This window comes from Myotis daubentonii, chromosome 17 (assembly GCF_963259705.1).
Source record: "Myotis daubentonii chromosome 17, mMyoDau2.1, whole genome shotgun sequence".
NCBI lineage: Eukaryota > Metazoa > Chordata > Mammalia > Chiroptera > Vespertilionidae > Myotis > Myotis daubentonii.
In genome coordinates, this window is record NC_081856.1 from 39,908,870 (window position 1) to 39,936,577 (window position 27,708).

The 27,708-nt window shown below is 39.2% G+C and overlaps 1 protein-coding gene and 1 pseudogene across 1 annotated transcript in view; one reads left to right on the plus strand and one right to left on the minus strand.

The window, feature by feature from the left end:
- The first annotated feature begins 6 nt into the window (after positions 1-6).
- LRP12 (LDL receptor related protein 12) overlaps positions 7-27,708 on the plus strand; it is a 51,368-nt gene continuing 23,666 nt past the window's right edge. The window contains exons 1-2 of the mRNA XM_059671940.1: positions 7-110; positions 23,300-23,380. Of these exons, the coding sequence (XP_059527923.1) occupies positions 38-110; positions 23,300-23,380 (154 nt within the window). The 5' untranslated portion in view covers positions 7-37. The remainder of the gene's footprint in view (positions 111-23,299; positions 23,381-27,708) is intronic.
- Positions 24,949-25,398, minus strand: LOC132220083 (large ribosomal subunit protein uL23-like; annotated as a pseudogene).

The window sequence follows — 27,708 nt, forward strand, 5'->3', positions numbered from 1 at the left end:
CTCCTCCATCTCCTCGCTCCCTCCATCTGCCGTGGTTATGGCCCGTCGCTGGAGCACAAAAGAGTCTCCGCGGTGGAGGTCTGCGTGGGTCTTGCTCTTCCTCGCCGGGTGTACGGTAAGTGTCCGCGTCCCGCGCGCCCGCTGGCCGAACAAAGCTGGGGGCGACCCCGGGCCCCGAGGCCTCCAGGACAGGGGCTCCCCGGGAGAACCGGGGAGAGTCTCTGGGTGCCGGCGGGACAAAGACCCGGCGAGGGGTAGAGGCATTGGCGGGGGTGGCCCCGCACGGAGACGCCTTGGTCCGCGCGCCCCCGCACCCCAGACCCGCGGGGTGTTGGAGAGGGGCTGGGTGTCCCGGCCGGGGAGCCCCGATGGAGCCCGGGGAGGCGGCGGGCGGACTCCCCGACCTGGGCTGGAGGGCCCCTTGCACAATCCGCACACACACGATGCATGACTGAGAGAGGGAAGGGGAAGTCGCCCCGCCGCTGCCGGGACGCTCCGGCCGCCCCCGACCCTTCCCCGGGGTGAGGAAGTTCTCTTCCCGGTGCGATGCCCCGGGGCATCGGCCCCCGCCGCCCCCTCCGTGGAAACGCAGCCCCCTGCTTCCTCCCCAGCCCCGCACCGGGCCGACCCTCCGCCACCCGGGCGTGCGGGGTCCTGCTCCTCCCCGGGAGCCACGCGGGAGGAGGCCGGGGAAGAGTTTGCAGCCCCCACCTCCGCGTCTCCCTCTGCGGGGATGCGTGTCTGCGCGGACTCCGGGCTCATCTGCCCTTTGATCCATCGCGGTCCGCTCACGTTGTCACTGTTGCTTTATTTCGATCTATGGATGGCGGTTTTTGTCTTCCCTGGGGGTTGAGAGAAGGCTGAAGGCGGTGTGTGATGAGAACTAAGCTGTGTATTGCGCCGGGGTCCGAACAGGAGCGAAGAATTGGTTGGAAAGAACATTCATTGTTTGAGAATCTTGAGTTCCACTGCTGGCTTCACCGTTTTTTAGTTCAACATTTTGGTCACGGTGTTTCAAGAGAACACAGTTAACCTTGACTTTTGGGGAGTGGGCATGATTTCTTCAGAAGGAAATGATTGGAAGTTCACCATCCCACGGTTCAATTTACCGTAAAAAGTCTAAGCCATTGGCCACGCACACTAACACCACCAGTGGTGGTGGTGATGGAGTTCCATCCGCATGTAATTCATGAGCAAGTATTAACTCCTTTGAAAGCGTTGATCTGTGTGATGGTAACTTTGAAAACCCGGGGATTTACACAGGAAGAATTTAATGCACTTAAACTGAAATTGACAGCCAAAAGAAATAGTTCTCTGGCGTGATGCAGAATGTATTGCTGCCTGACTTGATTCACATGTTATTATTTTTGTTTGGTGAGGGGAGAGGTTTGGTCCACATGCCATGTGTTCATTGCCAGTGATGTGCCTGTGTGTGACCAGACAACCCAGTGCGTGCCTTTGGAGTGTTAGTTGCAAGGAGCGGCTGTGATCTCTACTTGCCTGATGACTTGTGGGTGTGGGTCTGCACCAGAGATCAATAAGCTATTATGTTGCTTCTTCTGGCCTGAGGGTGGGTAGAGTTCTGCCCTGGGTTTGGTGTAGTGGCCCAGGAGAGAGGAGAAAGTGAGAGGGATCTGTAATCTAAGGGGATTAGGAGTGTCCAGCTTTATCCTCTGCTATAATCAGACTTGAATTTTAGTGATGTCTGATTCGAATGGATAAACAAGCAGGGTCTTTTGCTCTCCTCTCATTAAAACCGATGTCGTTAGTGTTTGAACTGAAAGTCTTTATGCCTCTAGGCATAAGAGGCTCTGAACCCCATAATTTGCCTTGGTGCATTCTTTTGTGCACAACACGACTTTCTGGTAGGCGCTTATCAAAGATTTATGTTTTTGGAATTTGTGTTTAGTGAGGAAGTCTTAGGAGGCAAAGATTGAAACTTCCTTTTTATAAAGCTAGCAAGGGATTATGCCAAGGGTTGATGTCTCAAGCCACAGCAAGTTTCAAAGTAAATGAAAAAAGGAGGTAGTGAGCCAGGCAGAATATTAAACTGTGTGAGCAGAGATTAAAGGAACCTTTTACCCTGCAACTGGGGACATCCTCCTTTATAGCTGTAGCTTTTGTCCTCTTCTGTCTCTTCCCCCAGATGTGGGTTTATATAGAGAAAAAAGCTATAACAATAGTATTGGGGGGGGGGGCTTGCATACCATAGTGGGGTGTGTTTAACTTGAATATGCACTAGCTGTAATGAGTAGTGGATTCATCCTGAAAAATACCCATCATCTTGAGCCTCTTAAAGTAAATATTAGCTGTAATTTATGAAACGGTCCCTTACACATCAAAAAGTGTTGTGTGTGTTTTTTAAGTGGCTTCAAAAATAGAAAGATCTGTTAAAACAACCAAGGGTTCAGAGTAACTCTTAACATAGACCCAGTAAAGAAAAGCAGGATGATTGGTCAGTAGTTAGGCAATTCCAATACTAACTCTTCAGAGTGATTCTTTATCTGTTAACTACAATATTAAATGTCTCCAAATTGTACCTTGAATCTTTGAAACAGTTCATATATGTATGTGTGTGTGTGTGCATTTAATCTTTGTTTATTTCTGTGTTTAGTCTCTTCACATGGCCATTGTAGTGGACTAGGTGACTATTAAATGTGACCATTTTGGTGGAATAATGTGGCCATTATACTCCAATTTACTTTTCTGACTACCAAAGTTTATTTGAAACTCTAAATTGTGGTATGTTCTCTAGAAGTACTTGTTCCAGGACCAATAATTATCTCCCAGGAGCTGCTGCTTCAAATCCCGTGACTCTGATTTGGAAGTGTGGAGGGCTGAAACATCCGTGGGGGCAAGTGTGAGCTTTGCTGGGCGTTGTTTTAGGCCCGCTGTAGGCCTGCTGTAAAAGAAGAATGTGCTCCCTCGTAATTCACAGAGGGAAGTCTGGCTTTTATAAAGGTATGGAGGTTTTCAGAACTGTCTCCTAGTCAATAGAAGCTTTTATTTAGTAGAGCGATCATTTGGTAATCGTTAACAGTTTCATAGCTTTATCCTTTTCCACTTTTGTTTGTCTCCCACATCAGTGTATTCTAACTTTACGTATTATATTACCCCCAGTATACAGAACAGAGTTCATGAAATAATACTTACCCTTACTACTTGTGATGTACCCTGACAGTCATACTCTATTTACTGTTCCTTCTCTCGCTCTTCCTTTCCTGGTGTGGGCTGATTAAATGATTTGGGGCCCACTAAAGATTACAATACATAATTGTAATTTGAAAAGCACTGCCCCAGATGAAGCCTTCAGATGTAATTTAAAAAGTTTGTTGTACTTGTGTATCCTTTACAATAGCCTTGGAGATGGTTAGTGCTGGTTACTTGCTGCCAGTGTTTGGTGGCAGTAAGAACTCTTCCTGGCATATACTGATTGGCCTGTGGTAAAGTCTTTAAGCTGGATTTCAGCTTATTACTAGTACAGTCAAAAGTCTTTGCTGTACACAGTATTCTTCTAGATGTTGTGTACCATAAAATGTTTTTTCACTCTTGCGTTTTATATCTAACTAGAGGCCCAGTGCACGAAATTCATGCGGGGGGAGGGGGGGGGGTTCTTCAGCCCGGCCTGCACCCTCTCCAATCTGGGACCCCTCAGACATCCCTCTCACAATCTGGAACTGCTCGCTTCTAACTGCTCACCTGCCTGATCGCCCCTAACCCCTCTGCCTGCCTGCCGGCCTGATTGCCCCTAACTTGCCCCCTTGACGGCCTAATCGCCCCTAACCACCTCTGCCTCAGGCCCCGGCCTAAACCGCAGTCTGGCCTCCCTCTGCGGGAGGCGACCTGGTGGATCAGGGGACGTCACCACCCCCATTACCCTGCTGCTGCTCCCACTGCCAGCCTGAGCCTGGGCCCTTCACAGCCACACCTTGGCCCTCGCAGCTTCTGTGGCTTTGTCTGGAAGGTCGTCTGCCCTAATTAGCATATTACCCTTTTATTAGTATAGATGGGTAAATCTTTTCCCGTGAATTTTATGGACCATTCTGTAGCATTTTATAATTTTTCAGTTTAAGGATAGACTAAAAGTTCCAATTTTAGAAAGATTGTAGAAATAACTGAAACATGAGAAAGGAAAACCTAAACCAGATTCCAATTACTTCTAAAAAAGTCAAGCTTGATCATATAAAATATGTTGAATAAAACTGAATTGCTCAGCATAAATTCTGCCTTGGGTTTATAATCTAAGTTATATCCCTGGCCTAGGAGAATATGAAAATATGCAGCACATTCCACAAAATTCTAGGTGGTGATGGGGCAGAAACTATGAAATGACCACTTTCAGAGAGATAACTGTGTTCCAGGAAGAGTATGGAGGAGATTTGAATGCTGTATGGTAAATGCTTGAGAAGGTACCTAGAAAGTAAAATCTCAGAAGAAACCATAAAAATGATGTCAGGCTGAAAAGTGAACATGAGTTTAAAAAAATGTTTGGAAAGAAAAGACTGACTTTTGTGATTAGAATATTTAAAACTTATCAAGAAAATAAGGGAACACTGAGACCTCTGTGTGTTTTTGATCTGAGGTGTTTTTGTGGTTGGGTTTTTTTTTGTTTTTCTTACATTTTATCAATGCTATTACAGTTTAAAGAATCTATAATAATAAAAGCATAATGTGCTAATTAGACCAGATGTCCTTTTGGACGTCCTTCCGGACAACCTTCCTGATGAAGCCAGGGCTACGAGGGAAGCCCAGGTCCCGGGTGCCAGAGGGAAGCTGGTGCCGGCAGCTGGGGGAAGGAAGGCCTACTCTTGCACGAATTTCGTGCATCGGGCCTCTAGTAAATATAAAAAAGGAGGTAAACATTTAATATAGATGAGATTTATATAAATTTAAACAATTAGAAAACGTTTTATTTCAGAATTTTAGAATGATTGTTAATCCTGTTCTTGCTGCAAATCTTTATAGTAAATGAAGGTTGTTCTTGAGTTAATCATCTCCAGTTTCTAAGGTCACCTTTTCCTCCTGTTTCTCCTCTCTTTCTCCTCACCACCTGCTCCATGACTCTTTTTGGGAGGGGTAAGTAATAAGAAGGACACTATTTATTTCCATTTTCTAAGGTATAGGATTAGATCCTGCAAATACAAGTTACAAACACAAACTGTTCAGATGCATAGATCAGTCTTTTTATGTGGATGCCAACAGTAGGTGTGTGTGTGTATGTGTGTGTTACGTTTATAACATTAAATTAAGTTCAGATACTGTGCTTGGTCTTTTTTTTTTTTTTCAAAAGAAGAGAAAATTGAGGCTCAGACAAGTTGTGACTTAACTAAGATCAAATCACTAGGAAGTAGTGGGGCCAAAATTGCAACCCAATCCTGTCTGTCTCTTCCCTCATTCATTCATCTAGCAAATACTCGTTGAGCACATATTGTGTCTGGCACTGAGTAAGGCACAACCTAATGGACATGGTTTCTGCCCTCATAGCACCTACAGTCTAGTGAATCTGTTGTAATAAGCTCGGTAACAGAAACAAGGGGCAGCAATCGTGAATAACAGACTCAGGATCATTAGAGGAAGGCTTATTTGTCGAGGAGACATCGGACCTAAAGTGCCGGGGTCAAACCCCAGCGGGTCCAGGCGTCCCCAAAGGTGTGGACGGAGTTGGCGAAGAAGGAATGACACGGAGACAGCGTTCAGTTGATCAGCAGCCTAGCCAGGATCTCTAGCCAGGATCTCCAGCCAAGTTCTGTTCAGAATCTCCGGTGAATTTCTGGTCAGGATCTCCAGCCAGGTTCTGTGTCCATGTTCTCTTGCTAGGTTCTCCAGCCAGGTTCAGTCACCAGGTTGTAGTCAGGTTCTCTTGCCAATTTCTGTAGTCAGTTTCTGTCCAGGATCTTTTGCCATGTTCTCCCCAGCGAAGTCCTTCTGTCTCCAGGCTCTGTGTAGGTTCTGTCTTCTGAATTCTGTGTTCTAAGTTCTGAGTTCTTCTGTCTTCTGAATTCTGTCTGTTGTTGTCTTGTTGCATCTGTATTTATACCAGTTGATTCCAATCCTATCAATCTCTATTCCAAAGGTTAGGGCGTTTCTTATCTCCATTCCAGGGAGTAAAGATTATGTAGCTTAAGCATGATTGTTCATAGTTAAAGTGATTAATTACCCGCCTGGCACTTAGTTGAGGGGTTTTATTCCCTCCCTAACTTCAGGGGAAAATCCCTACCTGGGGATTCAACCTTTCTCGGAGAGGTGACCTTGGTTAAAACACAGCACCAAGAAGGTGAGCAAACATATTAAGAACCGTATGCCATATATGCCAGGTCCCTTGAAACAGCAAGGATGGACCGGCTCCCGGCACTAAAGGATAGCTAACCATGTTATGATTGGAATAAGAGAGCTTTGCACATGGGAAAAACACGTGAAAGACCCAGAATCACAAAAGAGTGGATGTGTAACAGCTGGTGTGTTGCAGGTAAATGAATAAAATTGTGGTAGCTGGAGCACAGTGGTCATAGGGAGAGTGACATGTAAAGTTGGTATCTCTTGAAAAACCATGGTAAAGAGCTTGGGTTTAAGTGTAATTAATTATTAAAGAAGTTTAAGGGGGCATAATGTGACTTACGTTTTGAAAACAGTCACTTTCACCGCTGTGTGGAGGATTATGCTGAAGTAGGCATGAGGAGAGAGAGGATGGGTTAGCTTTTGGCTGTAATCCAGGTGAGAGACACAGGAACTTGGACCAAAGTAGTGATAGCGGAGTTAGAAGAGTCTGGAATGCCCAGGTGGTAGGGAAGAAAGGGGTACTTTCTCTCTTGTCACAAAAGGGAAAGAGTTAATATTGGTGAAAGTGTACTTAGGTCTGTATATTTTGGGGTGGGAAGATGGAGATTTCTCTAAGTAACATGACACGAGATCATCAGGAGAGAGTGAAGAGGAGGCATGAGAGATCGAGGGTGATTTCTGTTTCCACATTTCAGTAGAACAGCTCAGACCCGTAGGAAGTTAAGTTTCTATTTAACCTAACAAGGAGAAGCCTCAGAACACTGGATGCGAGAAGGGCACTGTGATGAGTAGTTGTACAGCATGTGACAAGAAGGGTGAAGATTTAAGTTACAAAGGGAGAGGCTTACATTTTCTATGAAGAACTCAGTTGTAAGGACTATCATTTTTGTCAGTGAAATAAGTACAGAACATAACTTCTACTGTATTTTAAGAGTGCTTCAGGCAGGGAATAAAGGGTGGGCCAAAAGAGATTTTAAGGACTTTTTGTCCAAGTTAAATGCCTGGTTCTAAGGGATCAGTTAAAGGTTGCTTTATGTCTTAGAAGAGTCAAGAATGCATTGGTAGACTGGAGAATTTCAGAAATTTTGCAAAAATAAAGTGACCTTTTCCCTTTGGATTGTATAGTTTATTTATAGAATATATAACTTTAGAAAGTCCTGAAACTTTAAAATAATTGAAGTTGACAGAACAGTTTTCTAAAGTATTTGATGATTCACTGCCCTGTTAGTTTGGTGAAGAAATGAAATTGTTTTACACGCAGTTTCTGACCATTGAATGAGAGTAACTTGATACCTACCTTTAACTCACATTTCAGTTTTTAGAATGATGGAAGGTGGTGGTAATCTTTCCTATTGAAATTAAATGTAGCATAGTAAGATATTTAGTAGTTGGAATTTACCTTTCAAATAAAAGGTAAGTTCTTATTTGACTTAATTTCATTGATTGTTAAAGCATCATTTAGGTTTTAAGTTAGGAAATTGGAGAAAAGATGAATCTTTGTATCTGGTATATTATGAAATAGAATTCAATTTCTTGAAATTATAATTGCTTGTTCTAGTAACACTAAAACCTTTTACCAAGAGTTAGAATACAGAACTCCTTTACAAAAAAATGCCTGGCTACCCTGGCTGGTGTGTCTCAGTGGTTGGAGCATTGACTCTGAGCACCAAAGGGTCACAGGTTCAATTTCAGGTCAAGGGCACTTACCTGGGTTACAGGTTCAATCCCCGGCCCCACTCCGTGTGGAAGGCAACCAATCAATGTGTCTCGCTCTCATGGATGTTTCTCTCCCCTCACCTTCCACTCTCTAAAATAATCAGTGGGGGGGAATCCTCAGGTGAGGATTAACAAAACAAACAAACAAAAATGCCAGGCTGAATCCTCAAAATAACTGTGGTTCTGAGAAAGAATATGCCTACTAAAAAGGGTTCCTGGTGGCTGACTGGGCTCAAATTAAAACAACAACAAACCAGAGCCCAGCAGCCATGCTACACAGGGGCCTCTCATGCAAACTGCATTCAGCGAGGAGCCTGCACCAAGCTGCCTGCCTGCAGTGTGTTTCTGCCATCTGAGCCATTCCTTACAGAGGAGTTCCTGGAACCCCGTTTCCACCAAGAGGACTGAGGCTTTCCCCGTCCAGTTGGAACTGCACAGCTGTATCCCCCATCCACCGACCAGTCAGAACCGCTCCATTCCGACCAATCAGGATGGCAGTACCTTTTAGATCAATCAAACTGTTGAGAATGTGGAGTCCTCATTTGTATGAGGACAGACCAATCAGGGACCAGGGGCAGGGACTTCTGTCTGCATGTCAGCTCCCCTCTGGCTCTGAGAGACACCAAAGACTGTATTTTCCCAACTGGAGCTGAAACAGAAGGTGTCTCCCTGGAGCAGAGCAAAGGGGAGCAGACCAGTGCAGGGCAAAGCAGACCAGCACGGAGCAGAACAGACCAGCAATGAGCGGAGCAGAGCTGTCTACCCAGAGCGGGGCGTGGCCCCAGGACCCTCTCATAGCCCTGCTATATCACAGCTGAGCTGAATAATGTGCCCTTCGTCATCGCACCCAAATTGGGGATCCCTATTGGTGTTGAATTGGTGCCAATGACCATGACCGTCAGTTGACAGAACTCTGTGAGGTAGGTATTATTACAGGAAGCTGAAGCTGAGAGTCATGATTTTGCCCAAGGTTCACATCCCTCTACTGCTGTTTATTTCTTGTAAAGGTCCGTTATTTTTTTGTCTACATTATTGTTACAGCCCCCACCTACTTTTGACTCTAGTTTTATCCTGATTCAATCCTATCACATAGAGTAGCAGCCAGAGTGACTTTTCTGAGTACAGATATGATGTAATTTTCTTGCTTAAATCCCAACAGTATTTCCTTATTCTTAAAATACAAGCATAACTCACTAGGCCCTTCATGATCTGCCTAGTTTTTACCTTCCTTGTCTCTCATTACTTTTCCCCACCATTCCTCTCCCCTTCACGGAGTTCCTGCCATATTCAGCACATTGTCTTGTCTCCTGGCCTCTGCACACACTATTTTCTCTGCCTGGCTTTATCTTCCTTCCCCCAACACTTTCTCAACTAGGCTAAGTCCTGCCTGTTCTTTGGCTTTGATGTTACCTCCTTTGGGAAGTCTTCCTGGTTCGTCAAAACTAGGTGCCCTTCTCATAAACATGTGAGACTGTGCTTATATACAGTGTTGGCATTGGCCTGTTTTACTTCTCCGCTCCCCCCAGAGCAGTGGTGTCCAATAGATATAGACAGTAGCCCCCTTTCCTTTTCCACAGTTTTCTTGCTTCTGCAGCTTCAGTTACCCATGGTTAGCCATGGTTTGAAAATATTAAGTAAAATATTCCAGAAGTAAATAATTCATGAGTTTTAAACTGTGCGCCAGTCTAAGTAGCATAATGAAATCTCGTGCTTGTCCCACTCCATCCTGCCCAAGACATGAGTCATCCCCTAGTCTAGCGTATCTACACTGTGTATGCTACTCGCCCATCAGTCACTTAGTAGCTATCTCGGTTATTAGAGTGACTATTCAGGTAGTCCTTATTTTACTTAATAATGGCCCCAAGCACAAGAGTAGTGGTGCTGGCGATTTGAATATGCTAATGAGAAGTTGTAACGTTCTTCCTCTGAGTCAGCGGTTCTCAACCTGTGGGTCTCGACCCCTTTGGGGGTCGAACGACCCTTTCACAGGGGTCGCCTAAGACCATCGGAAAACACATATATAATTACATATTGTTTTTGTGATTAATCACTATGCTTTAATTATGTTCAATTTGTAACAATGAAATTGGGGGCCACCACAACATGAGGAACTGTATTAAAGGGTCGCGGCATTAGGAAGATTGAGAACCACTGCTCTAAGTGAAAAGATATGCATGTATAGGAAAAAACAGTATATAGAGTTAGGTACTATTCGCAGTTTTAGGCATCCACTGGGGGTCTTGGAAAGAAGAATGAGCTTCAAATGTAAGTTATGTATATAAATTTTCTAGTAGCCACATTAAAAGAAAAAGAAACAGGTGACATTAATGTTAATATATTTAACCCAGTATATCTAAAATATATCATTTTGACATGTAATCAATAGAAAATAATTTTTCATACCAAGTCTTCAAAATTCAGTGTGAAATTTATGTACTTATAGCCCATCTTAATTAGACTAACCACATTTCAAATGGTTAATAACCACTTTGGGCAACAGCTGAATAAAATAGGCCCTGTGATCTAGCAATTCTACTCCTGGAAGTGGGAACATAATGTATGCCAAAAGACATCCACAAGAATATTCAGAGCATCCTTGTTATAGTTCCATCAGCAATAGAATAGATGAATTAACTAGGATATATTAGCTTAAGGGAAAAGTGTATAGCAGTAGTTCTCAAACTTTTGGGTCTCAGGACTCAACAATTACTGAAGAATCCGAAGAAATGCTCTTTTTATATGGGAGATGTATATGTTTTTAAATAATATAAATTAAAATTGAGGAATTGTGAAAATATTTTACTCATTTAAAATGACATAAGAAACCCATTACATGTGGCCATAAATTACATACATTGAATAAAATTATGTAAAATGACCATTGATAATAAATTTTTCAAAACAAAAAATTTAGCGAGGAGAGTGGCATTGCTATATGTTTTTGTAAATTGCTCTAATGTCTGACTGAACAGAAAACAGCTATTTCTCATCCCTGCTTCTGCAGTCAATCTGTTGTGACATGTTTTGGTTAAAGTTTTGGAAGAAAATCTGGCTTCAAATAGATATGTAATTGTAAAGGGAAAAGTATTCCAGTAGCCTTTTCAGATAAATGAATATTCTTTGATGCTTTCCCAGAACTTGACAAGTAATACTTTTTTAAAGTTTAATTACAACATGGAATCTGAAACTGTATCAATGAACTTTCTGTATTCTGTTAAACTCTGAAAGGGTTTTGTGGGTTCCCAGGAGTCCACTGACCACGCTTTGAGAATAACTTACAAGATCAGTCACTCAGTCCTAGATTTCTTCCTCCCTCTGTTCCTTTTCTTTCTCTCCCTCTCATGTAAGCTAACCTCCCCTCTCCTACTGCCTGATTTTCTTTATCTGTTAATCCATTCTTTTAGATACCCTTGTAACCTTTTTTGTTGTTGTTGTTGATTTCAATGGTCAGGAACAGTGTAAAAGATTTTAGTGTTCCAGTGGTGATTATTTTGCCTGTTAAGATTAGGGAAGGAGAGTGTTTATGAACTGTGTAGGTACTATGTTAGGAAAGCAAAGGTTAACAGCTTTGTTCTAGTGTGGTTAAACTCTGTTTCACTCAGGAAGATAATAGAGATGAGCTTATATAAGAAAGAGATCCCTTATGAATGGGCCTTAGCACAAAATGAGCCAATAAGATAACTAGTGGAGATGGATTGGTCCCATGAGAAGTGGAATCTGAAGGAAGGGTCTGAGGTGGAGTGTGTGTGTGTGTGTGTGTGTGTGTGTGTGTGTGTGTGTGTGTGTGTGTGTTGGGGGGACAGGGGATTAAAATGGAGATGCTAAATGAGCATTGGTTGGAACTCAAGGTTCAAGTCCAAGGTTAGGATTCTTGTATTCTATCAATTAGGTATTTCTAGTCTGATGGGGATGACACTTTAAGACCAAACTTATTTGCTTGGAAAGGTCGTAGCCACAGAATTAACCAAAATATAGCCCCAGTATTATCTAAACAATGACTTAGTGTTGTCACTAACGTTATTACTTATACATAGGAATATTCCCCGTGGTACAAAGGGTGGGAGGTTAAGGGGAAACCTACTATTAGCACTGTAGGAGAGGAATCACTACCTAGGGCAGCGGTTCTCAATCTGTGGGTCGCAACCCCTTTGGTGGTCGAACGACCCTTTCACAGGGGTCGCCTAAGACCACCCTGCATATCAGATATTTACATTATGACTCATCACAGTAGCAACATTACAGTTATGAAGTAGCAACGAAAATAATTTGATGGTTGGGTCACAACAAGAGGAACTGTATTTAAAGGGCCAGAAGGTTGAGAACCACTGACCTAGGGTTAATGTCAATGAGTAAGGCATACACTTCCTCTCTATTCCTAATGTGCTGAGAGTTTATCATGAATGAATGTTGTATTTTGAAAAATGCTTTTCTTCATCTATCTTTGTCATTATGTGATTTTTCTTTTTATTGTTAGTATAGTAAGTTACATTGATTTTTTTTAATGTTTAGCCTTTTATTTGGGGGATAAACCACTTGGTCATAGTGTATTTATTATGCTTTTAAAATTTTAACACTTTTATACAATAAAGTTCAATCTTTTTAAGTATATATTTCCCTTGTTTTAGTATGCTCAGAGGGCTTTCCAAATATCACCACTATCTAATTACAGACTCTTTCAACCCAAAAGGAAACCCTGTACCTATTAACAATCACTATCTCTTTTCCCTTTCCCCTAGTCCCTGACAACCACTGAGGAACTTTATTTCATTATGGATTTGTCTATTTTGGACATTTTATATAAATGGAAATCGTACTATATGTGATCTATTGTGTCTGGCTTCCTTAACCTAGCACAGTGTTATCATGGTTCATGCATGTAGCACATGTGAAGTGATATCACATTGTAGTTTTGATTTTCATTTCCGTAATGCTCTTCTTTTCATGTGTTTTTGGCCATTTGTCTATGTTTTTGGAAATGTCTATTCAAAGTCTTTGCTCAGTTCTAATTTGTTGGATTATTTGTCTTTGTGTTGTTGAGCTGTAAGAGTTCTTTGTGTACTGTGGATATTAACCCCTTATCAGATATGTGATTCACAAATATTTTCTCCCATTCTGTGGTTTGACTTTTCACTTTCTTGCTGGTGACCTTTGAAGCACACGTGTTTCTTTGATTTGAGACGGTTCAATCTACCTGTTTTTTCTTTTGTTCCTTGTGCTTTGGTGTCATATCCAAACATCCATTTCCTAATCCAAAGTCATGAAGATTAATGCTTATGTTTATTCTAAGAGTTTTATAGTTTTAAGTATTTATATTTAGATGCCTGGTCCATTTTGAGTTAATTGTTATATAAAGTGTGAGGTAGGGGATCAAAATTTATTTTTTTTGCATGTGGATAACCAGTTGCCTCATCCCAATTTGATGAAAATATTATTCTTTCCCCATTGAATTATCCTGGCACTCTTGTTGAAAATCAGTGGACTGTAACTGTAAGGGCTTATTTCTTGATTGACAGCTCTATTCTGTATGCCTATCTGTCTGTCCTTATGCCAGTTATCACACTGCCTTCATTACTGTAGCTTTACAGTAGGTTTTGAAATCAGGGATGTGAATCCTCCAAATTTATTTTTTATGAAGATTGTTTTACTATCCTGGATTCCTTGAATTTCTGTGTGAATTTTAGGATTAGTTTCTCAATTTGGGGTTATGGGGGGAGGCAGCTTGGATTTTGTGAGGCATTAAATTGAGTCTGTTGATAATTTGGGGGTATTGCTATATTACCAATTTAGATCCTTCTGATCCATGAACATGCGATGTCTTTCCAGGTATGTTGACCTTCTTTAATTTCTTTCAACAATGTTTTGTAGTTTCAGAGTATTTCCTTTGATAAACTTACTTTTTTGTGTGTGCTATTGTAAATTATTTTTTTTTAATTTTTGTATTTTTCATTGCTAGAGTATAGGAATACATTTTTTAAAAATATATGGGACGATGCTCCAACTGAACCACCTGGCTAGGGCTAAAACATAAATATTTTGAAATACTCACAGTACAGTACAGTACAGTACAGTACAGTGGAACTTCAGTTCTCGAACTTAATTCGTTACGGAAAGCTGTTCAAGAAGCAATTTGTTAGAAAATTGAATCATTTTGCCCATTAGAAATCATGTAAATTGAATTAATTCATTCCAGAGCCCCAAGTGATTCCCTGTTTTAACTTCTTATATACAGTACATGTCTAATGTACTGTTTAATCTATAAATAAACACTTCTGAAGTTTATCTAATCACCCCCTGCTAGCCTTAAAGGGGTCACTTTCAGCACTCCTTCCAGGGTGTCTCCCAGGTCAGCATGCAGCATCTTTGATTGTTCCCATATTACTGCCTGGGCTAAGTGCTTTTCCTTTATACCAGTCAACAGTAGTTTTGCTACCTCTTCAGCTGCTGGGATCATTGTTTCTCTCACACCTGTAGCAGCATTAGCACTCTTTTTTTTTTTTTTTTTTTTTTATTGCTTAAAGTATTACAAAGGGTATTACATATGTATCCATTTTATCCCCCCGCCCTAGACAGTCCCCTAGCATGGCCTCTTTGTGCTTTAAAATTGTGCTAATTGGTGACTTCCCCAACAACAAAAACATTCTCTCCTTCGTTTGTGGTCTGAGAGACAATTTTTGTCAGGCTGAGGTATCAGCTTGAAAGAGTTGTCCTTTAAACCGAAGTTGCTTTCAACAACCACCAAAACATTTTTTCTGTGAACAACTTGGTCAAGAATCAAATTGTTCAAGATGGGAGAAGTTCGAGAAACTAGGTTTAACTGTATCTGAATGGCAAGTTATGCTATGTGAAGTAGCAGAGGCAAGGAGGGACTGTTTTATAAACTCATTTTTGTAACAGTAGTAAACACATAGTTTCTGAATGCTAGACAGTGTTCTAATCACTGTATGTTTGTGTACACTCTTAACAACCCTGGCAGCCTAGATACTGTTAATATGTTCACTTTGCAGATAAGAAACCAGAGAAGTTAAGTAGCTTAGCTAAGGCTATATAATTAGTAATCAGAAGAGCTAGGATTTGAACCCAGAAAGGGTGGTTCTGGTCTCTTCTCTTAACCATAACAGTATATTGCTTTTTTTAGTTTTATTTACAGATATTCCTAAATTCAAAGTAGTTTCTTTGCAAACTGATTAATTTCTGATAGATTTGCTTTTTTTAAAAAATGTATATTTTTATTGATTTCAGAGAGAAAGGGAGAGGGGGAGAGAGAGAGAAACATCAGTGATGAGAGAGAATCATTGATTGGCTGCCTCCTGCATGCCCCCCACTGGGGATCAAACCCACAACCAGAACATGTGCCCTTGACCAGAATCAAACCTGGGACCCCTTAGTCCGCAGGCTGACACTCTATCCACTGAGCCAAACCGGCTAGGGCACATTTGCTCTTTTAAATTCATAACTAGAACTCATCTGCTTGTGGTACTGATAGATGAGCCATAGATGCCAGCTCATTAATTTTTTGAATTAATTTTGATTTCCTATTTGAGATTTCTAAATAGCAAGATGCTAGATTATTGGGTTTTCTGCTACCTACCTTCAGGGTTTTTTGTGAGGCTATTAAATAACTTATGCAAATACTTTCTACCATAAAATGTTAATTTCCTTCCTTAGTAGATGGACAAAAGATAATTATAGGAACAGTAATTGGATGACTAATAAAATTAGAAACAAAAATTAACTTAAAGAAATGCAAATACATACCACATACTAATTTAGTAAATATATAAAAATCAAACTGTTCTATTAAGTGTTCATAATTTTCAATAAAGACATAGTAAAAATGTGTTTAGAAGGTAATGAAATGAGCATTCATACTTGACTACTAGAAATGGTAATTTTTGGCTGATAGGTTTATTGCTATTACTTGACATATATCTGTGGCACTTTTTCCTATCACTTTCTCTTCATAAACTGTTTCTTTAATATTGAACATTAGATTTTTTAGTTATGTTCACATTTATAAATACTGTAACATGTTTTATTAATTTTTATTATTTTCCTTTTGATTAAGTAATAAAAGTAGAGGCATTAGAGGAATGGTGGCATGAGAGATCCCTTTGGTCTCTCCCCTTGAAGTTTCAACATTTTGAACACTTATAACTCAACAAAGAATTCCCTGCTCAATGCACAATATTCCTGAAAGACCTGCACATTGAAACACCTTAAGGCGGGCAAGTAGAGGCGAACTGGGGAGGCAAGAAGGGAGAAAAGCTGAGATGAGCCAGAGACGCAGCCCTACAGCTGGGCATTCATAGAAAGGCTCAACCCAGAGAGGGGAGGAATCAGGTTGTGGCTGGCACTCACTTCAGCCAGGAGAGAGATTCAGTAGGCATTCCTGCAGGAGTGAGCAGTATGAGCTGTGGGTGAGCCTAGTGATCTGGGCAGGGACGCAGGTCAGACATGCTGCTGTGGTTGTCTGGCAGTCAGCATCCCTGACTCAGAAACAAAGTCCTGGAGGCTTGCTTTGTCTTTGGTGTCATGTTGTGTAGCACATTATCTGCAAACTCGAGAACTAGTACTACAGAATCATTTTTTTCCCTGAGCAGAGGGTGCACTCTGTGACTAGTTCTGAACACTGTGAAGACCCCGCAGAAGTCCAAGGTCACCATAACTTGACAGGCAAAACAGCAAGGGGAAGTTGGCCAGGTTCCCCACACCCACACGCATTATTATAATGACAGCAGCATCTGGCTGTGGAGGACAGCACTGGGATTCCACAGATTTGGAGTCCATTGCACACCTAATTCCTCTGTGGGATGGTTCCCTGAGACCGGGGGGGGGGGGGGGGGGGTGGCAGTGCAGAGCACAGTAGGGGAAACCATCTATCCAGGCAGTACTACCCCACCGAGATCTGAAAAGCCAGAGAAGTGCAAGACAGCTAAATACTTATGATTTAGTGCCACCTACTGGAAAATAATAGAAAGGCTTCTTCATAGTAATCTGCTAGAGAGGTACCACTCGTAGATGCCTAGACAGAGAAGGAATCCATCAAATAACCAGGAATAACCAAGGTAGTCAGGCAGCTCAGATAGAAAATGAAAAACCCCCAGAAAACAAACTTAAAGACATGGAATTATGTGATATAAATGACAGAGAATTCAAGATTACAGTTATGAAAAAAATCAACAAGATGCAAGCGAATGCAGCCAGGCAATTTAATGATCTCAGAAAACAATCGACAGACAAAACAAGTACTTTACCAAAGAGATTGAAACTTTAAAAAAGGACCAAACAAATTCTAGAGCTATAGAACACAATAAAAATAATTAAAGATGAATAAGAGTATAGGAAATAGAGCCAACCAGATGGAGGAAAGAATTAGTGATATCAAAGATAGAAATGACACAGAGGGCAGAAGAGAGATTTGAGCATTTAAAAAAAAAAAAAAAGAATTCTACTAGAACTATCTGATTCCATCAAAAAGAGCCATATAAAAATAATAGGCATACCAGAAGAGGAAAAGAGGGAGAAGGGAATGGAGAGGCTATTCAAACCAATAATTGATGAGATCTTTCCAAACCTATGCAAAGAATTAGATTCTTGGATCCAAGAAATAGAGCACCTAATCACGTCAATCCAAAAGGGCCTTTTCCAAGACAAATTGTATTAAAACTGTCAAAAATTAATGACAAAAAGAAATTCTCAAGGCAGCCAGGAAAAAGGGAAGTCCATTAAGTTATTGGACTTTCTAGCAGAAATGCTACAAGCCAGAAGAGAATGGAACCAAATATTCAAATTACTGAAAGAGAGAAATTACCAACCAGGAATACTATATCTAGCAAAGTTGTCCTTTAGATATGAAGGAGAAATCAAAATTTTTCCTGACATACAGAAGTTAAGGGAATTTATCACCAGAAGGTCTCCACTGCAGGAAATACTCAAGGGAGTTATTTACATGAAACAAAAGGTCACAAAACTATGAGCAAGATCCACAATAACTTTACAAATAAACAGGGATAATTTGTGACAATAAAAGCATGAAAGGGGAGAAGATAAAGGTCTGAATTTGCAAAGGAGGATGGGGATCAGATACATTCAAATGAAAAAGGATTATTGTACTAGTATATATGAAACTTTATTTTTCTTAAACTTAAAGGTAACCACACACACACACACAAACCCAAAACTGAGACACATGGCTTAAAAGAAGAGAAAACAGGAAGGAAGTATGGAATACCACCACACAAAAACAGCAGACAAAAACACAAAGGAAAATAACCAGTGGAGGCACAGAGCTACTAGAAAAGAAAAGTTCAAATGGCTATAGGAAATCCTCATACATCAGTAATTACCCTGAATGTATATGGACTGAATTCACCAATAAAGAGGCACAGGGTAGAAAATTGGATCAAAAAACAAAACCTAACCATAGCCTACCTTCAAGAGACACATCTAAACTGCGAAGACTAAGTTAGACTCAAAGTGAAAGGGTGGAAAATGATTTTCCAAGCAAATGGCACCCACAGAAAAGCAGGTGTAGCCATACTTATATATGACAAAATGGATTTCAAGATTACAAAGGTAACGAGAGACAAAGATGGACATAGCACTTCTTAATATATATGCACTCAGTCAGAGAGCACCAAATACATAAAGCAACTACTAACAGAACTAAAGGGAGAAACAGACCAAAACAATAGTCGTATTTGGGAACCTTCATACTCCATTGGCAGCTCTAGATAGATCATCCAAAAAGAAACTAAATAAAGAAATGTCAGCCTGAAATGATACATTAGACCAAATGGATATAATTGATATTTACGGAGTCTTTCATCCCAGAACATCAGAGTATACATTCTTCTCCAGTGCACATGAAACATTCTCAAGGATATACCATATGTTGGATTACAAAAGTAGCCTCAGCAAATTCAAGAAGATTGAAATCATACCAAGCATATTCTTCCACCACAGTGCTTTGAAATTAGAAATCAACTGCAAAAAGAAAGTAAAGAAACACACAAACATGTGGAGATTAAACAATATACTACTAAAAAATAACTGGGTCAAAGAAGAAATAAAAGGTGAGATAAAAAGATATAGAAAGGCAAATGAGAGCAATAATATGACATATCAAAACTTCTGGGATGCAGCAAAAGCAGTAATAAGAGGGAAGTGTATATCATTGCATGCCTATCTCAAAAAATAAGCTAACTCCAAATAAACAATCTAACATCACATCTTAAAGAACTAGAAAAAGAACAAAAGCAACCCGAAGTCAGCAGAAGAAAGGAAATAATAAAAATTAGAGCAGAATTATATAGAGAGTAAAAAGATTATACAAATAGCTGGTTCTTTGGAAAGATGAATAAAATTGACAAACCCCTGGCTAGACTCACTAAGGAAAAGGAGAAAAGACTCATAAACAAAATCAATAATGAAAGAGGAAAAGTTACCAAAGGCATCACAGATTTAGAAAGGATCATACTAGAATACTATGAAAGACTATATGCCACCAAACTCAATAACCTAGAAGAAATAGGTAGGTTTACAGATATATTTAACATTTATAGACTGAATCATGAAGAACTGGAAAATCTAAATAGACTAATCAACAGTGAGGAAATTGAAAAAGCCTCCCAAAAAATAAAAGTCCAGGACCAGATGGCTTCATTAGTGAATTCTACCAAACATTCAAAAAAGACTTGATACCTATCCTTCTCAAATTCTTCCAAAAAATTGAAGAAGAGGCAATACTTCCTAACACATTCTACAAGGCCAACAAAACCTGGCAAGGATGACACACACACAAAAAACTATAGACAATATATCTGGTGAACACAGATGCAAAAATCCTAAATAAAATACTAGCAAATTGCATTCATCCTCCCTTTTCTGTATGAACTGTGTTTAAGGGTAAGCAGGTAACATTTGTTGAGGGAAAGTTCTTTGTGGAATTTCAGTTAATGGAAGTATAAAAATTGTCAGGATTAGAAAATGTTGCCATAATGAAATAATTTATTTAGGCCATGATTATCAGTTTCCTCTGATGAAACTAGTATTATAAAAATGGTCATGTGGGAACTTTAAAATGGAGGGATCAGGCTGCCCGAGTTGGACCTATTGATTAACCTCAGTCTTATGAAAAGTAGGGCAGGCAGAAAGTTTGTGCCGCCTCCTGTAATATACATGAAACATAAAACATCAGCTCTGAAATTTTCCAGCCAAAAATGTTGAACCCATGTCAAATCAGATTATCCCCAAGGGTTGGCAAATTATATGCCTTTGAGCCAAATCCAGCCCACTGCCTGTTTTTTGTTTTGTTTTCTTTTCATAATGTTTTATTGAAACACGCTACTCTGATGCATTCAGGTATTATCTATGGCTGCTTTCATGCAACAGTGGCTGAGTTGGGTAGTTGCAACAGAGATCATATGGCCCAGAAAGTCTAAAATATTTACTGTCTGGCCTTTTTAAGAAAAAGTTTGATGACTCTAGAGTTAGATGAGCACAGTTTAGTGACACCACTAAATGTGGGCCTCTTACAGGAAAACGGATCTGGTTTCTGTAACAAGTCTGCAGTATGAAAAATAAGGGAGTATTACTATAGGTTGAGAGATTTAAACACACTAACCAAATGAAACATTAAGATTTCCTTTAGGTCCTGCTTCAAATAAACCAACTGTAAAAAGACATTTATGAGCTACCCAGGGAAATTTGACGATGGCTTGGCTATATTAAATGATATAAAAATTATAATTAATTTCATTGAAGTAATATCATTGTAGTTAGGTAAGAGAATGTCTATCTGTGTTTGTCTTCATTCACTTGGGGAAGCACACCTATATAGTAGGGATAAATATATTTACACTAGAGGCCTGGTGCATAACATTCAGGCATGAGGGAGGGGGTTCCCTCAGCCCGGCCTGCACCCTCTCTTCTCGCAATCCGGGACCCCTGGGGGGATGTCTGACTACCTTCCTGATCGCCCCTAACCACTCACCTGCCTGCCTGATTGCACTGGACCGCCTCTGCCTTGGCCCCACCACTGCAGCTTTGTCTGGAATGACATCCGGAAGGTCGTTCAGCTGTCTGGTCAAATTAGCATATTATGCTTTTATTATTATAGATTGGTACTTTTTAAAGTTATATGAAAAAAGGATAATCCTCAACTTCATATATGATATTTTAATAGGAAAATGTCAAGTTGATGGGATAAACTACAGGGTACTATTTTAAAGATTATGTGAAAGTGAAAAATTATGAGATGAACTTCATTAGAGGTAAATGAAAAGCTAGCCATTTGCTCATAGAAAAAAAGAGAATTCTTTAAATAGATTTATTAAAGCCATTAAGAACCTAGGAGTCACTGAAGATCAAAAATGATGCAGAAAGCATCGTGCCTTTGGCTTGGTTCTCCCCACGTGCTCCCTCTCCCCCACCCCCAACAAGTAGCTGAAGCTAATTCAGAGTTGAGTCCCTTTCAATCTAAAAATTGAAGCTGCTCCAGAGGTCTGGATAGTCATTTACCAAACATTTTACATTTAAAGGATAGTGCAAAGAAGCAGCTCTCTAAACCTGTAATCTAAGCGAACAACTGGATCTGAAATCTCTTTCCTTTGTAGTTTTCTAACTCAATTCACTAATGAAAGAATGCCTGTCTTCCTCTTTGTATTTCTCTACCCTTTTGTTTCCTTTTTTTTTTTATCCTCTAAGCAAACTATAACCTGAAATCAAATTGTTAATTACACAAAGGATGTTTTGTGCTTAATTTCAAAATCTGGTAATTTTGACTCATTAAATCAACAAACATTTCCTGAGATCGCACTCTGTGTCAGAAACTGGGAAATAGGGAGGCAAGTAGAGAGTGAAGAAGAGGAGAAAAGAAGCAAAGGGAAAGAGACTTTTTTTGCTGTAAAGACACTCAAAATTTGGTGTAGAAGATGGGTAAATTAATAACCCAGACAGGATGATAGGGCTGTGGTAGTAGTATGCTCATGAGTCAGTACTAATTTGATGTACGGTGGGAACATTAAGGAGAACTCCTAATTCATCCTGAGATGGATGGAGTTCTATTTCCTGAGCTGAATTGAAGGAGTTAAGCAGGTAAGTGGCAGTGCACTGGGCTTTACCAGGCTGAGAAAAGGTGATGTTTAAAATCTAAGGCAGGTTCACGAGTAAATGATATGTAGGGAGCTCCATTAGTGAGTATAGATTCTTTCAAAAAGTTTAACTTAGGAGGGAAAGACCAAGATAGGAAAGCAGAAACAGGTAGGTGCACTGGCAAGAAAGAAGTTTTCTTTTATGAAAGAGAAAGACCTGAATAAATCATCAGGAGGAGACAAAGGAACAAGAAGAAAGGAAAGGTCTGAAGGGAACAGAGAGAAGGGCTAATAAAGGACTCCAGGATCCAGAGTGATTGTAGACCTACTGTGTCCTTGGCTCCCATAATAGAATCTCTAATAAACTTGAACAATCTTCCCTAGCAATGGAATAGTTACCCTTCAAAATGTCCTGTTCTCTGGTCATATATCTGGTCACTAGAAGTATATTTGAATGGTTCCATGTCCCCAACTTTGTGATAGGATGTATAGAAAATCAGGAGATACCAAAAAAAGATACAATTTTGTCCCTAATGGTCTTAAGACTATTAGAGTTGTTGATATAAGGTTAAAAGAGATAATGCAAGGCATTTTTTTTTAATGTGCCAACATGTGTGACCCTAGCAATGGCCACACTGTTGACGGATTGAGCATGCTCTTAGGAGATACGATTTTTAAAGGCACATGTTTCTCGCCCGACCTGTGTGGCTCAGTGGTTGAATGTCAACCTATGAACCGGAAGGTCAAGGTTCAATTCCAGGTCAGGGCACATGCTGGATTGCTGGCTCAATCCCCAGGAGGGGGTGTGCAGGAGGCAGCCGATCAGTGATTCTCTCTCATCATTGATGTTTCTATCTCTCTCCCTCTCCTTTCTTCTCTATAATCAATAAAGATATATATGTTTTTTCAAGTACATGATTCTCTCTTTTCTAGTAGTGATATGATGTTCTCTTTTGACTGTTAACTTGATAGGAAATTCTTTCTGGTTTTACTCAGATCTGTATATTTGACCTTTATATATTTCATTGCATTTTTGTGAATTCAAAAATATTGTGTTTTTCCTACTACCATTGAATTGTTGGGTTTCGTATAGTTTTGAAGAATATATAGGAGGCTTTAATTTAGTTGCTGAATATTACACGTAGCTCTATGTAGTTGTTTTCTTTTAAATGGAGAATCTGAAAAATTTTTATAAATTTTATCTTGGAAATTAGTTTATCCATTATGTTTAATTTTAGGAAATGGTGCTCTTGCAGAACATTCTGAAAATGTGCATATTTCAGGAGTGTCAACTGGTAAGTCATTTTTTGTAATGTTTAAATTTCATGCATGACTTATGTGGTAAATATTGAAAGCCACCTGGTATCTTATGAAGTGATATTTGGCTATAAAAATTATTACTGCTTTTTGCAGCATGTAATAAGGAATGAAGTAACTGGAACACGGAGAAATTCTCATAAGATAAAATTGATGTCTGCATGCCCATGGGTTGATTATATTTTTCCAAATGGACTGCATAATTATATTTCATAAAAACATTGAGCCAAGAGAAGTTAGCTCAAAATGAATTAGTATTTTCTTTACATACAAAGTTATATGGAATGAAATTTATTAAAATGTAATTTTGAATGTAGCATTAAGCCTTAGAAATGAAGCACTTTGCTTGATTTTTAGATTAGACTACGACTATACATAAAACTGTTGTATTTGAGTGCACAATTTATATGCCATTAAAAAGGCACAATTTATATGCTATTAAAAAGCAACTCCAACATATTTGTGTCCATGAAATTCAGAAATTCATTGAGGTAAATACATCTTCACACTCATCTAAGCTTTTATAACTTAATAATTCTTAAAGGCCCATAACTATTAAAATTTTCATTCTTAGTGACTTCCACAGTTTTGTTACCATTTTTGCTATCAACTGCAATTACTAGGAGAGCAGAATCTTTTATTTTGCATATATTAAAATAGTTTCTCACTGTTATTTTATTATTTCCCTATAGTTTTTATAAATTTTGTAGTTTAAAAAATTGAACTTGGTATATTTATCAATCTGATTTCTTCCTGTCATCTTCTTATTTGTTTGGTTGTTTTTTTCTCATATGAAGCAAAGCTGAAAGTTTCTTCTTTTATATCTGATTTTATATTCAGATAGTTAATAGATTTAGCAAATACTCTAAGAGTTAGTATGCACTAGCTAAACACATCAACAAGCTTGGTTTTCTGATAATGAAAAGCAAAGCAAGTGCCTTAGTAACCTGTATTCTTTTAGTTTGTTTCACCATTTTCATATGCTATCAAATGGTATATAATTATATACATCAAGTAAAAATAAGGTTATTTTAAAGATGACTTTAATTTTGTTCCCTTTCTATTTCAAATAGCTAATGAGAATTGTGATTATTTTTCCAAGTTGTACCTGTGAAACAAGAAGCTTGTTTACCAACATTTTAATTCACACATCCAAGTGGTTATTGTCTAATTCAGTGATTTTCAAAATGTTTGGTTTCAGAATCCCTTTTATGCTTTTAAAAATATTGAGAACTATTATTAGTCCTCTTGGGCTTCCATAACAAAATACCATAGACTGGCCCAGCCAGCATGGCTCAGTGGTTGAGCATCAACCTATGAACCAGGAGGTCAGTTTGATTTCTGGTCAGGGCGCATGCCCAGGTTGTGGACTCAATCCCCAGTCGGGGGTGTGCAGGAGGCAGCCAACCAATGATGTGGCCACGGTGGACAACCTGATCAGTGACTCTCATCATTGATGTTTCTCTCTCTCTCTCTCTCTCTCTCTCTCTCTCTCTCTCTCTCACCTCCCCACCCCCCGTTCCTCTCTGAAATCAATAAAAATATATTAAAAAAAGAAAAAGAAAGCATCATAGTCAGGAGCCAGTCGAACATATGCCTCCTTCTTCCCACCAGGGTGATCAGGGTGTTGACCTTGGCCACGTCAGTGTCATAGAGCTTCTTTGCCGCCTGTTTGATCTGGTGCCTGTTGGCCTTGACATCCACAATGCACACAAGTGTATTGCTGTCTTCTATCTTCTCCATGGCTGACTCGGTAGTCGGGGCATTTGACGATGGCATAGCGGGCAGGCTTGTTTCTCCTGGGTGCGTGCTCCCGAGGATATGTAGGCGGCCTTCGGAGCCTCAGTGCCTTTGGCAGTCGGAAGGTGGGTGATGTGCGGATGTTTTGTGTCTGGCTATGGACGCCTTTTAACACTGCTTTCTTTGCCTTCAAAGCTTTGGCTTTGGTTTCGGCTTTGGGCGGGGCAGAGGCTTCATTCTTAGCTTTTGGCGCCATCTTCCTCATCAGTTCTTTTGACCAGTATCATACAGAGCGTCTTTTGTCCGTGTTTCAATGAAGACGGGAAAGAAAGCTTATTGTATTTTGAGTGATAATGAATCTGTGAAGGTTTTTAGGATTTTAGAATATAGAAGTAGAACATATGAACTCAATGAAGAAAGTGAGTAGAGAATATAAACAGTACATTTTTTAAAAGATCACACACATTAGTTTAGGATACTACTAATTGTAAAGGCATTATCTGCCCTCAGAAAGTTTATTTATGAGACACTTAAGCTTTTAGAGTAGAGTGCTCCCTTTAAGTTTCAGAAAGAAAAGTAATGGTTGTATTGTAAGTTTTATATATTATACTTTTATATGTAATATTATATACTATGTAATTAAATCTTATGTTTTATTCAGTATGTTTTAGTATATTTCTGTATTATATAATTACTAGTACTAGAGGCCCAATGCACAAAATTCATGCAAGGGGCTCGGCCCTCACAGCCCCGGCTTCATCCAGAAGGTCGTCCACAAGGACTTCCAGAAGGACGTCCAGAAGGTCGTTCAGCTGTCCAGTCTAATTAGCATATTATGCTTTTATTATTATAGATAACATTTAATGTATTATCAAATATTTATTGAGCAATTATATATTTATAGCAAAGTTATTATGCATTATAATTTTATATTGTATTATTATAATAAACAGTAAATGAACTCAACATTAGAACAGTAAATGTGAGTCCTGGGATCATAGACAGAGCAAGTCATGATGTGACAGAGTGTGTGATGCTTAGCTGGCAAAGTGAAGTTCATCTGCTGGAGTGAATGGGCCAGATCCAGCGGACGTATAAAAAAACAAGCTGTATTTAAACGTTTTACATTTTCTTTTCCACTCTGTCACTTTGAGAATAATCCTTTCTCACTTTAAGAATATTTATTGAGTGTGGTAGCATTTCAATTACTGGTAATTTGGTTAAGGCATGAATTTGAATTGGATGTACTGTGACACTGTTGTGCAAAAACCAGGCACTTAGCAGGTAAGCAAACTGGACTTTGGATTTTAGTTGCCTAATAGCCCAATAGAAGTTAGGGGTGATTTGATCTTAAACTGCAGTAATAGAAATATAGTATTCATAAAGTAGATGATAGTTCTTTACTCCTCCCTTAAATATATTCTGAATAGTGTTTATTTCTGAGTAGTGTTTATTCCTGATGGAGGACACTAAGATTGGAACACTTTGGGAAGAAGATGTGAATATACTAAAAATTATGTCAAAGCTGATAGAGGTGGCTTAAAAAATTGTGAGCCCTGAGGCCATCTGTCTTTGTTCAGGTGCTGATTTCTGCCTTACCTCTTCTATGTTTCCAGCAAGAATCATAGTAAACTTCAAAAATTAATAATTTTTACCATTCCAGAAATAGAAATAGTAGCTTGCTTAGCATTTTAGTCTTTTGTAGTGCTTAAAATTGGAAAATGTAGGTATCATATTAATAGTTATTATGCCCTTTCAAATGAAAAACATTGTCCTTTTATGCCCTATAAAAAGGGTATAAAAGGTTGAATCTTTATGTTCGTCTTATCTTATGCTTTGCTAGCAAAATTCAAATTTATCCTTACTCCTTGGAAATTTAGGGTAAAGCTGGTTAGATAGTTCCATTAAGAATATTCTTCTATCTTATTCATATTATGCTGTGACCATATTGGAACTAGAAAAACTATGGTTTTTTTTTCTATTTTCCCTTCTATATTTTTCCATACTTTTGCCTCTGACTTTTTAAAATATTTTACTACCATATAGTTCTTGATTGTTATTTCTTTAGTAACCTTCAAGAAACCAAGGAAATACCTGCCTTGATTAGAGCTAATGATCAAGTGCAATATTTTGGTCCTTAAAAAAAAAACATTACTTAGAATAATAGAAATAAATAATAGGAATAAATATTGCTGCATTTATTCTTAAGTAACTGTGCTAATGTAGAGTTTATTATCATTAAATCTGCATTTAATTATAAGCAGCGGGGTATAGGATTTCCTGCTTGCAGTAGAAATGTGTGGTTTTTGCTAACGGGTCCGAGAGTAATGAGAGAGAATCCTAAGTATGAGTGATAGATTCATGTAAGTTTATATACTTGCCCTGATTCGTACCTTTTATTTTTCTTTATTTTTTTTTTTACTTTGGTTATTTTTTTATTGCTTAAAGTATTACAAAGAGTATTACATACGTCTCCTTTTTCCCCCCCTTGACAATCCCTCGGCCTCCCTAACCCCCATTGTCTTATGGTTATGCTTATATGCATGCATACAAGTCCTTTGGTTGA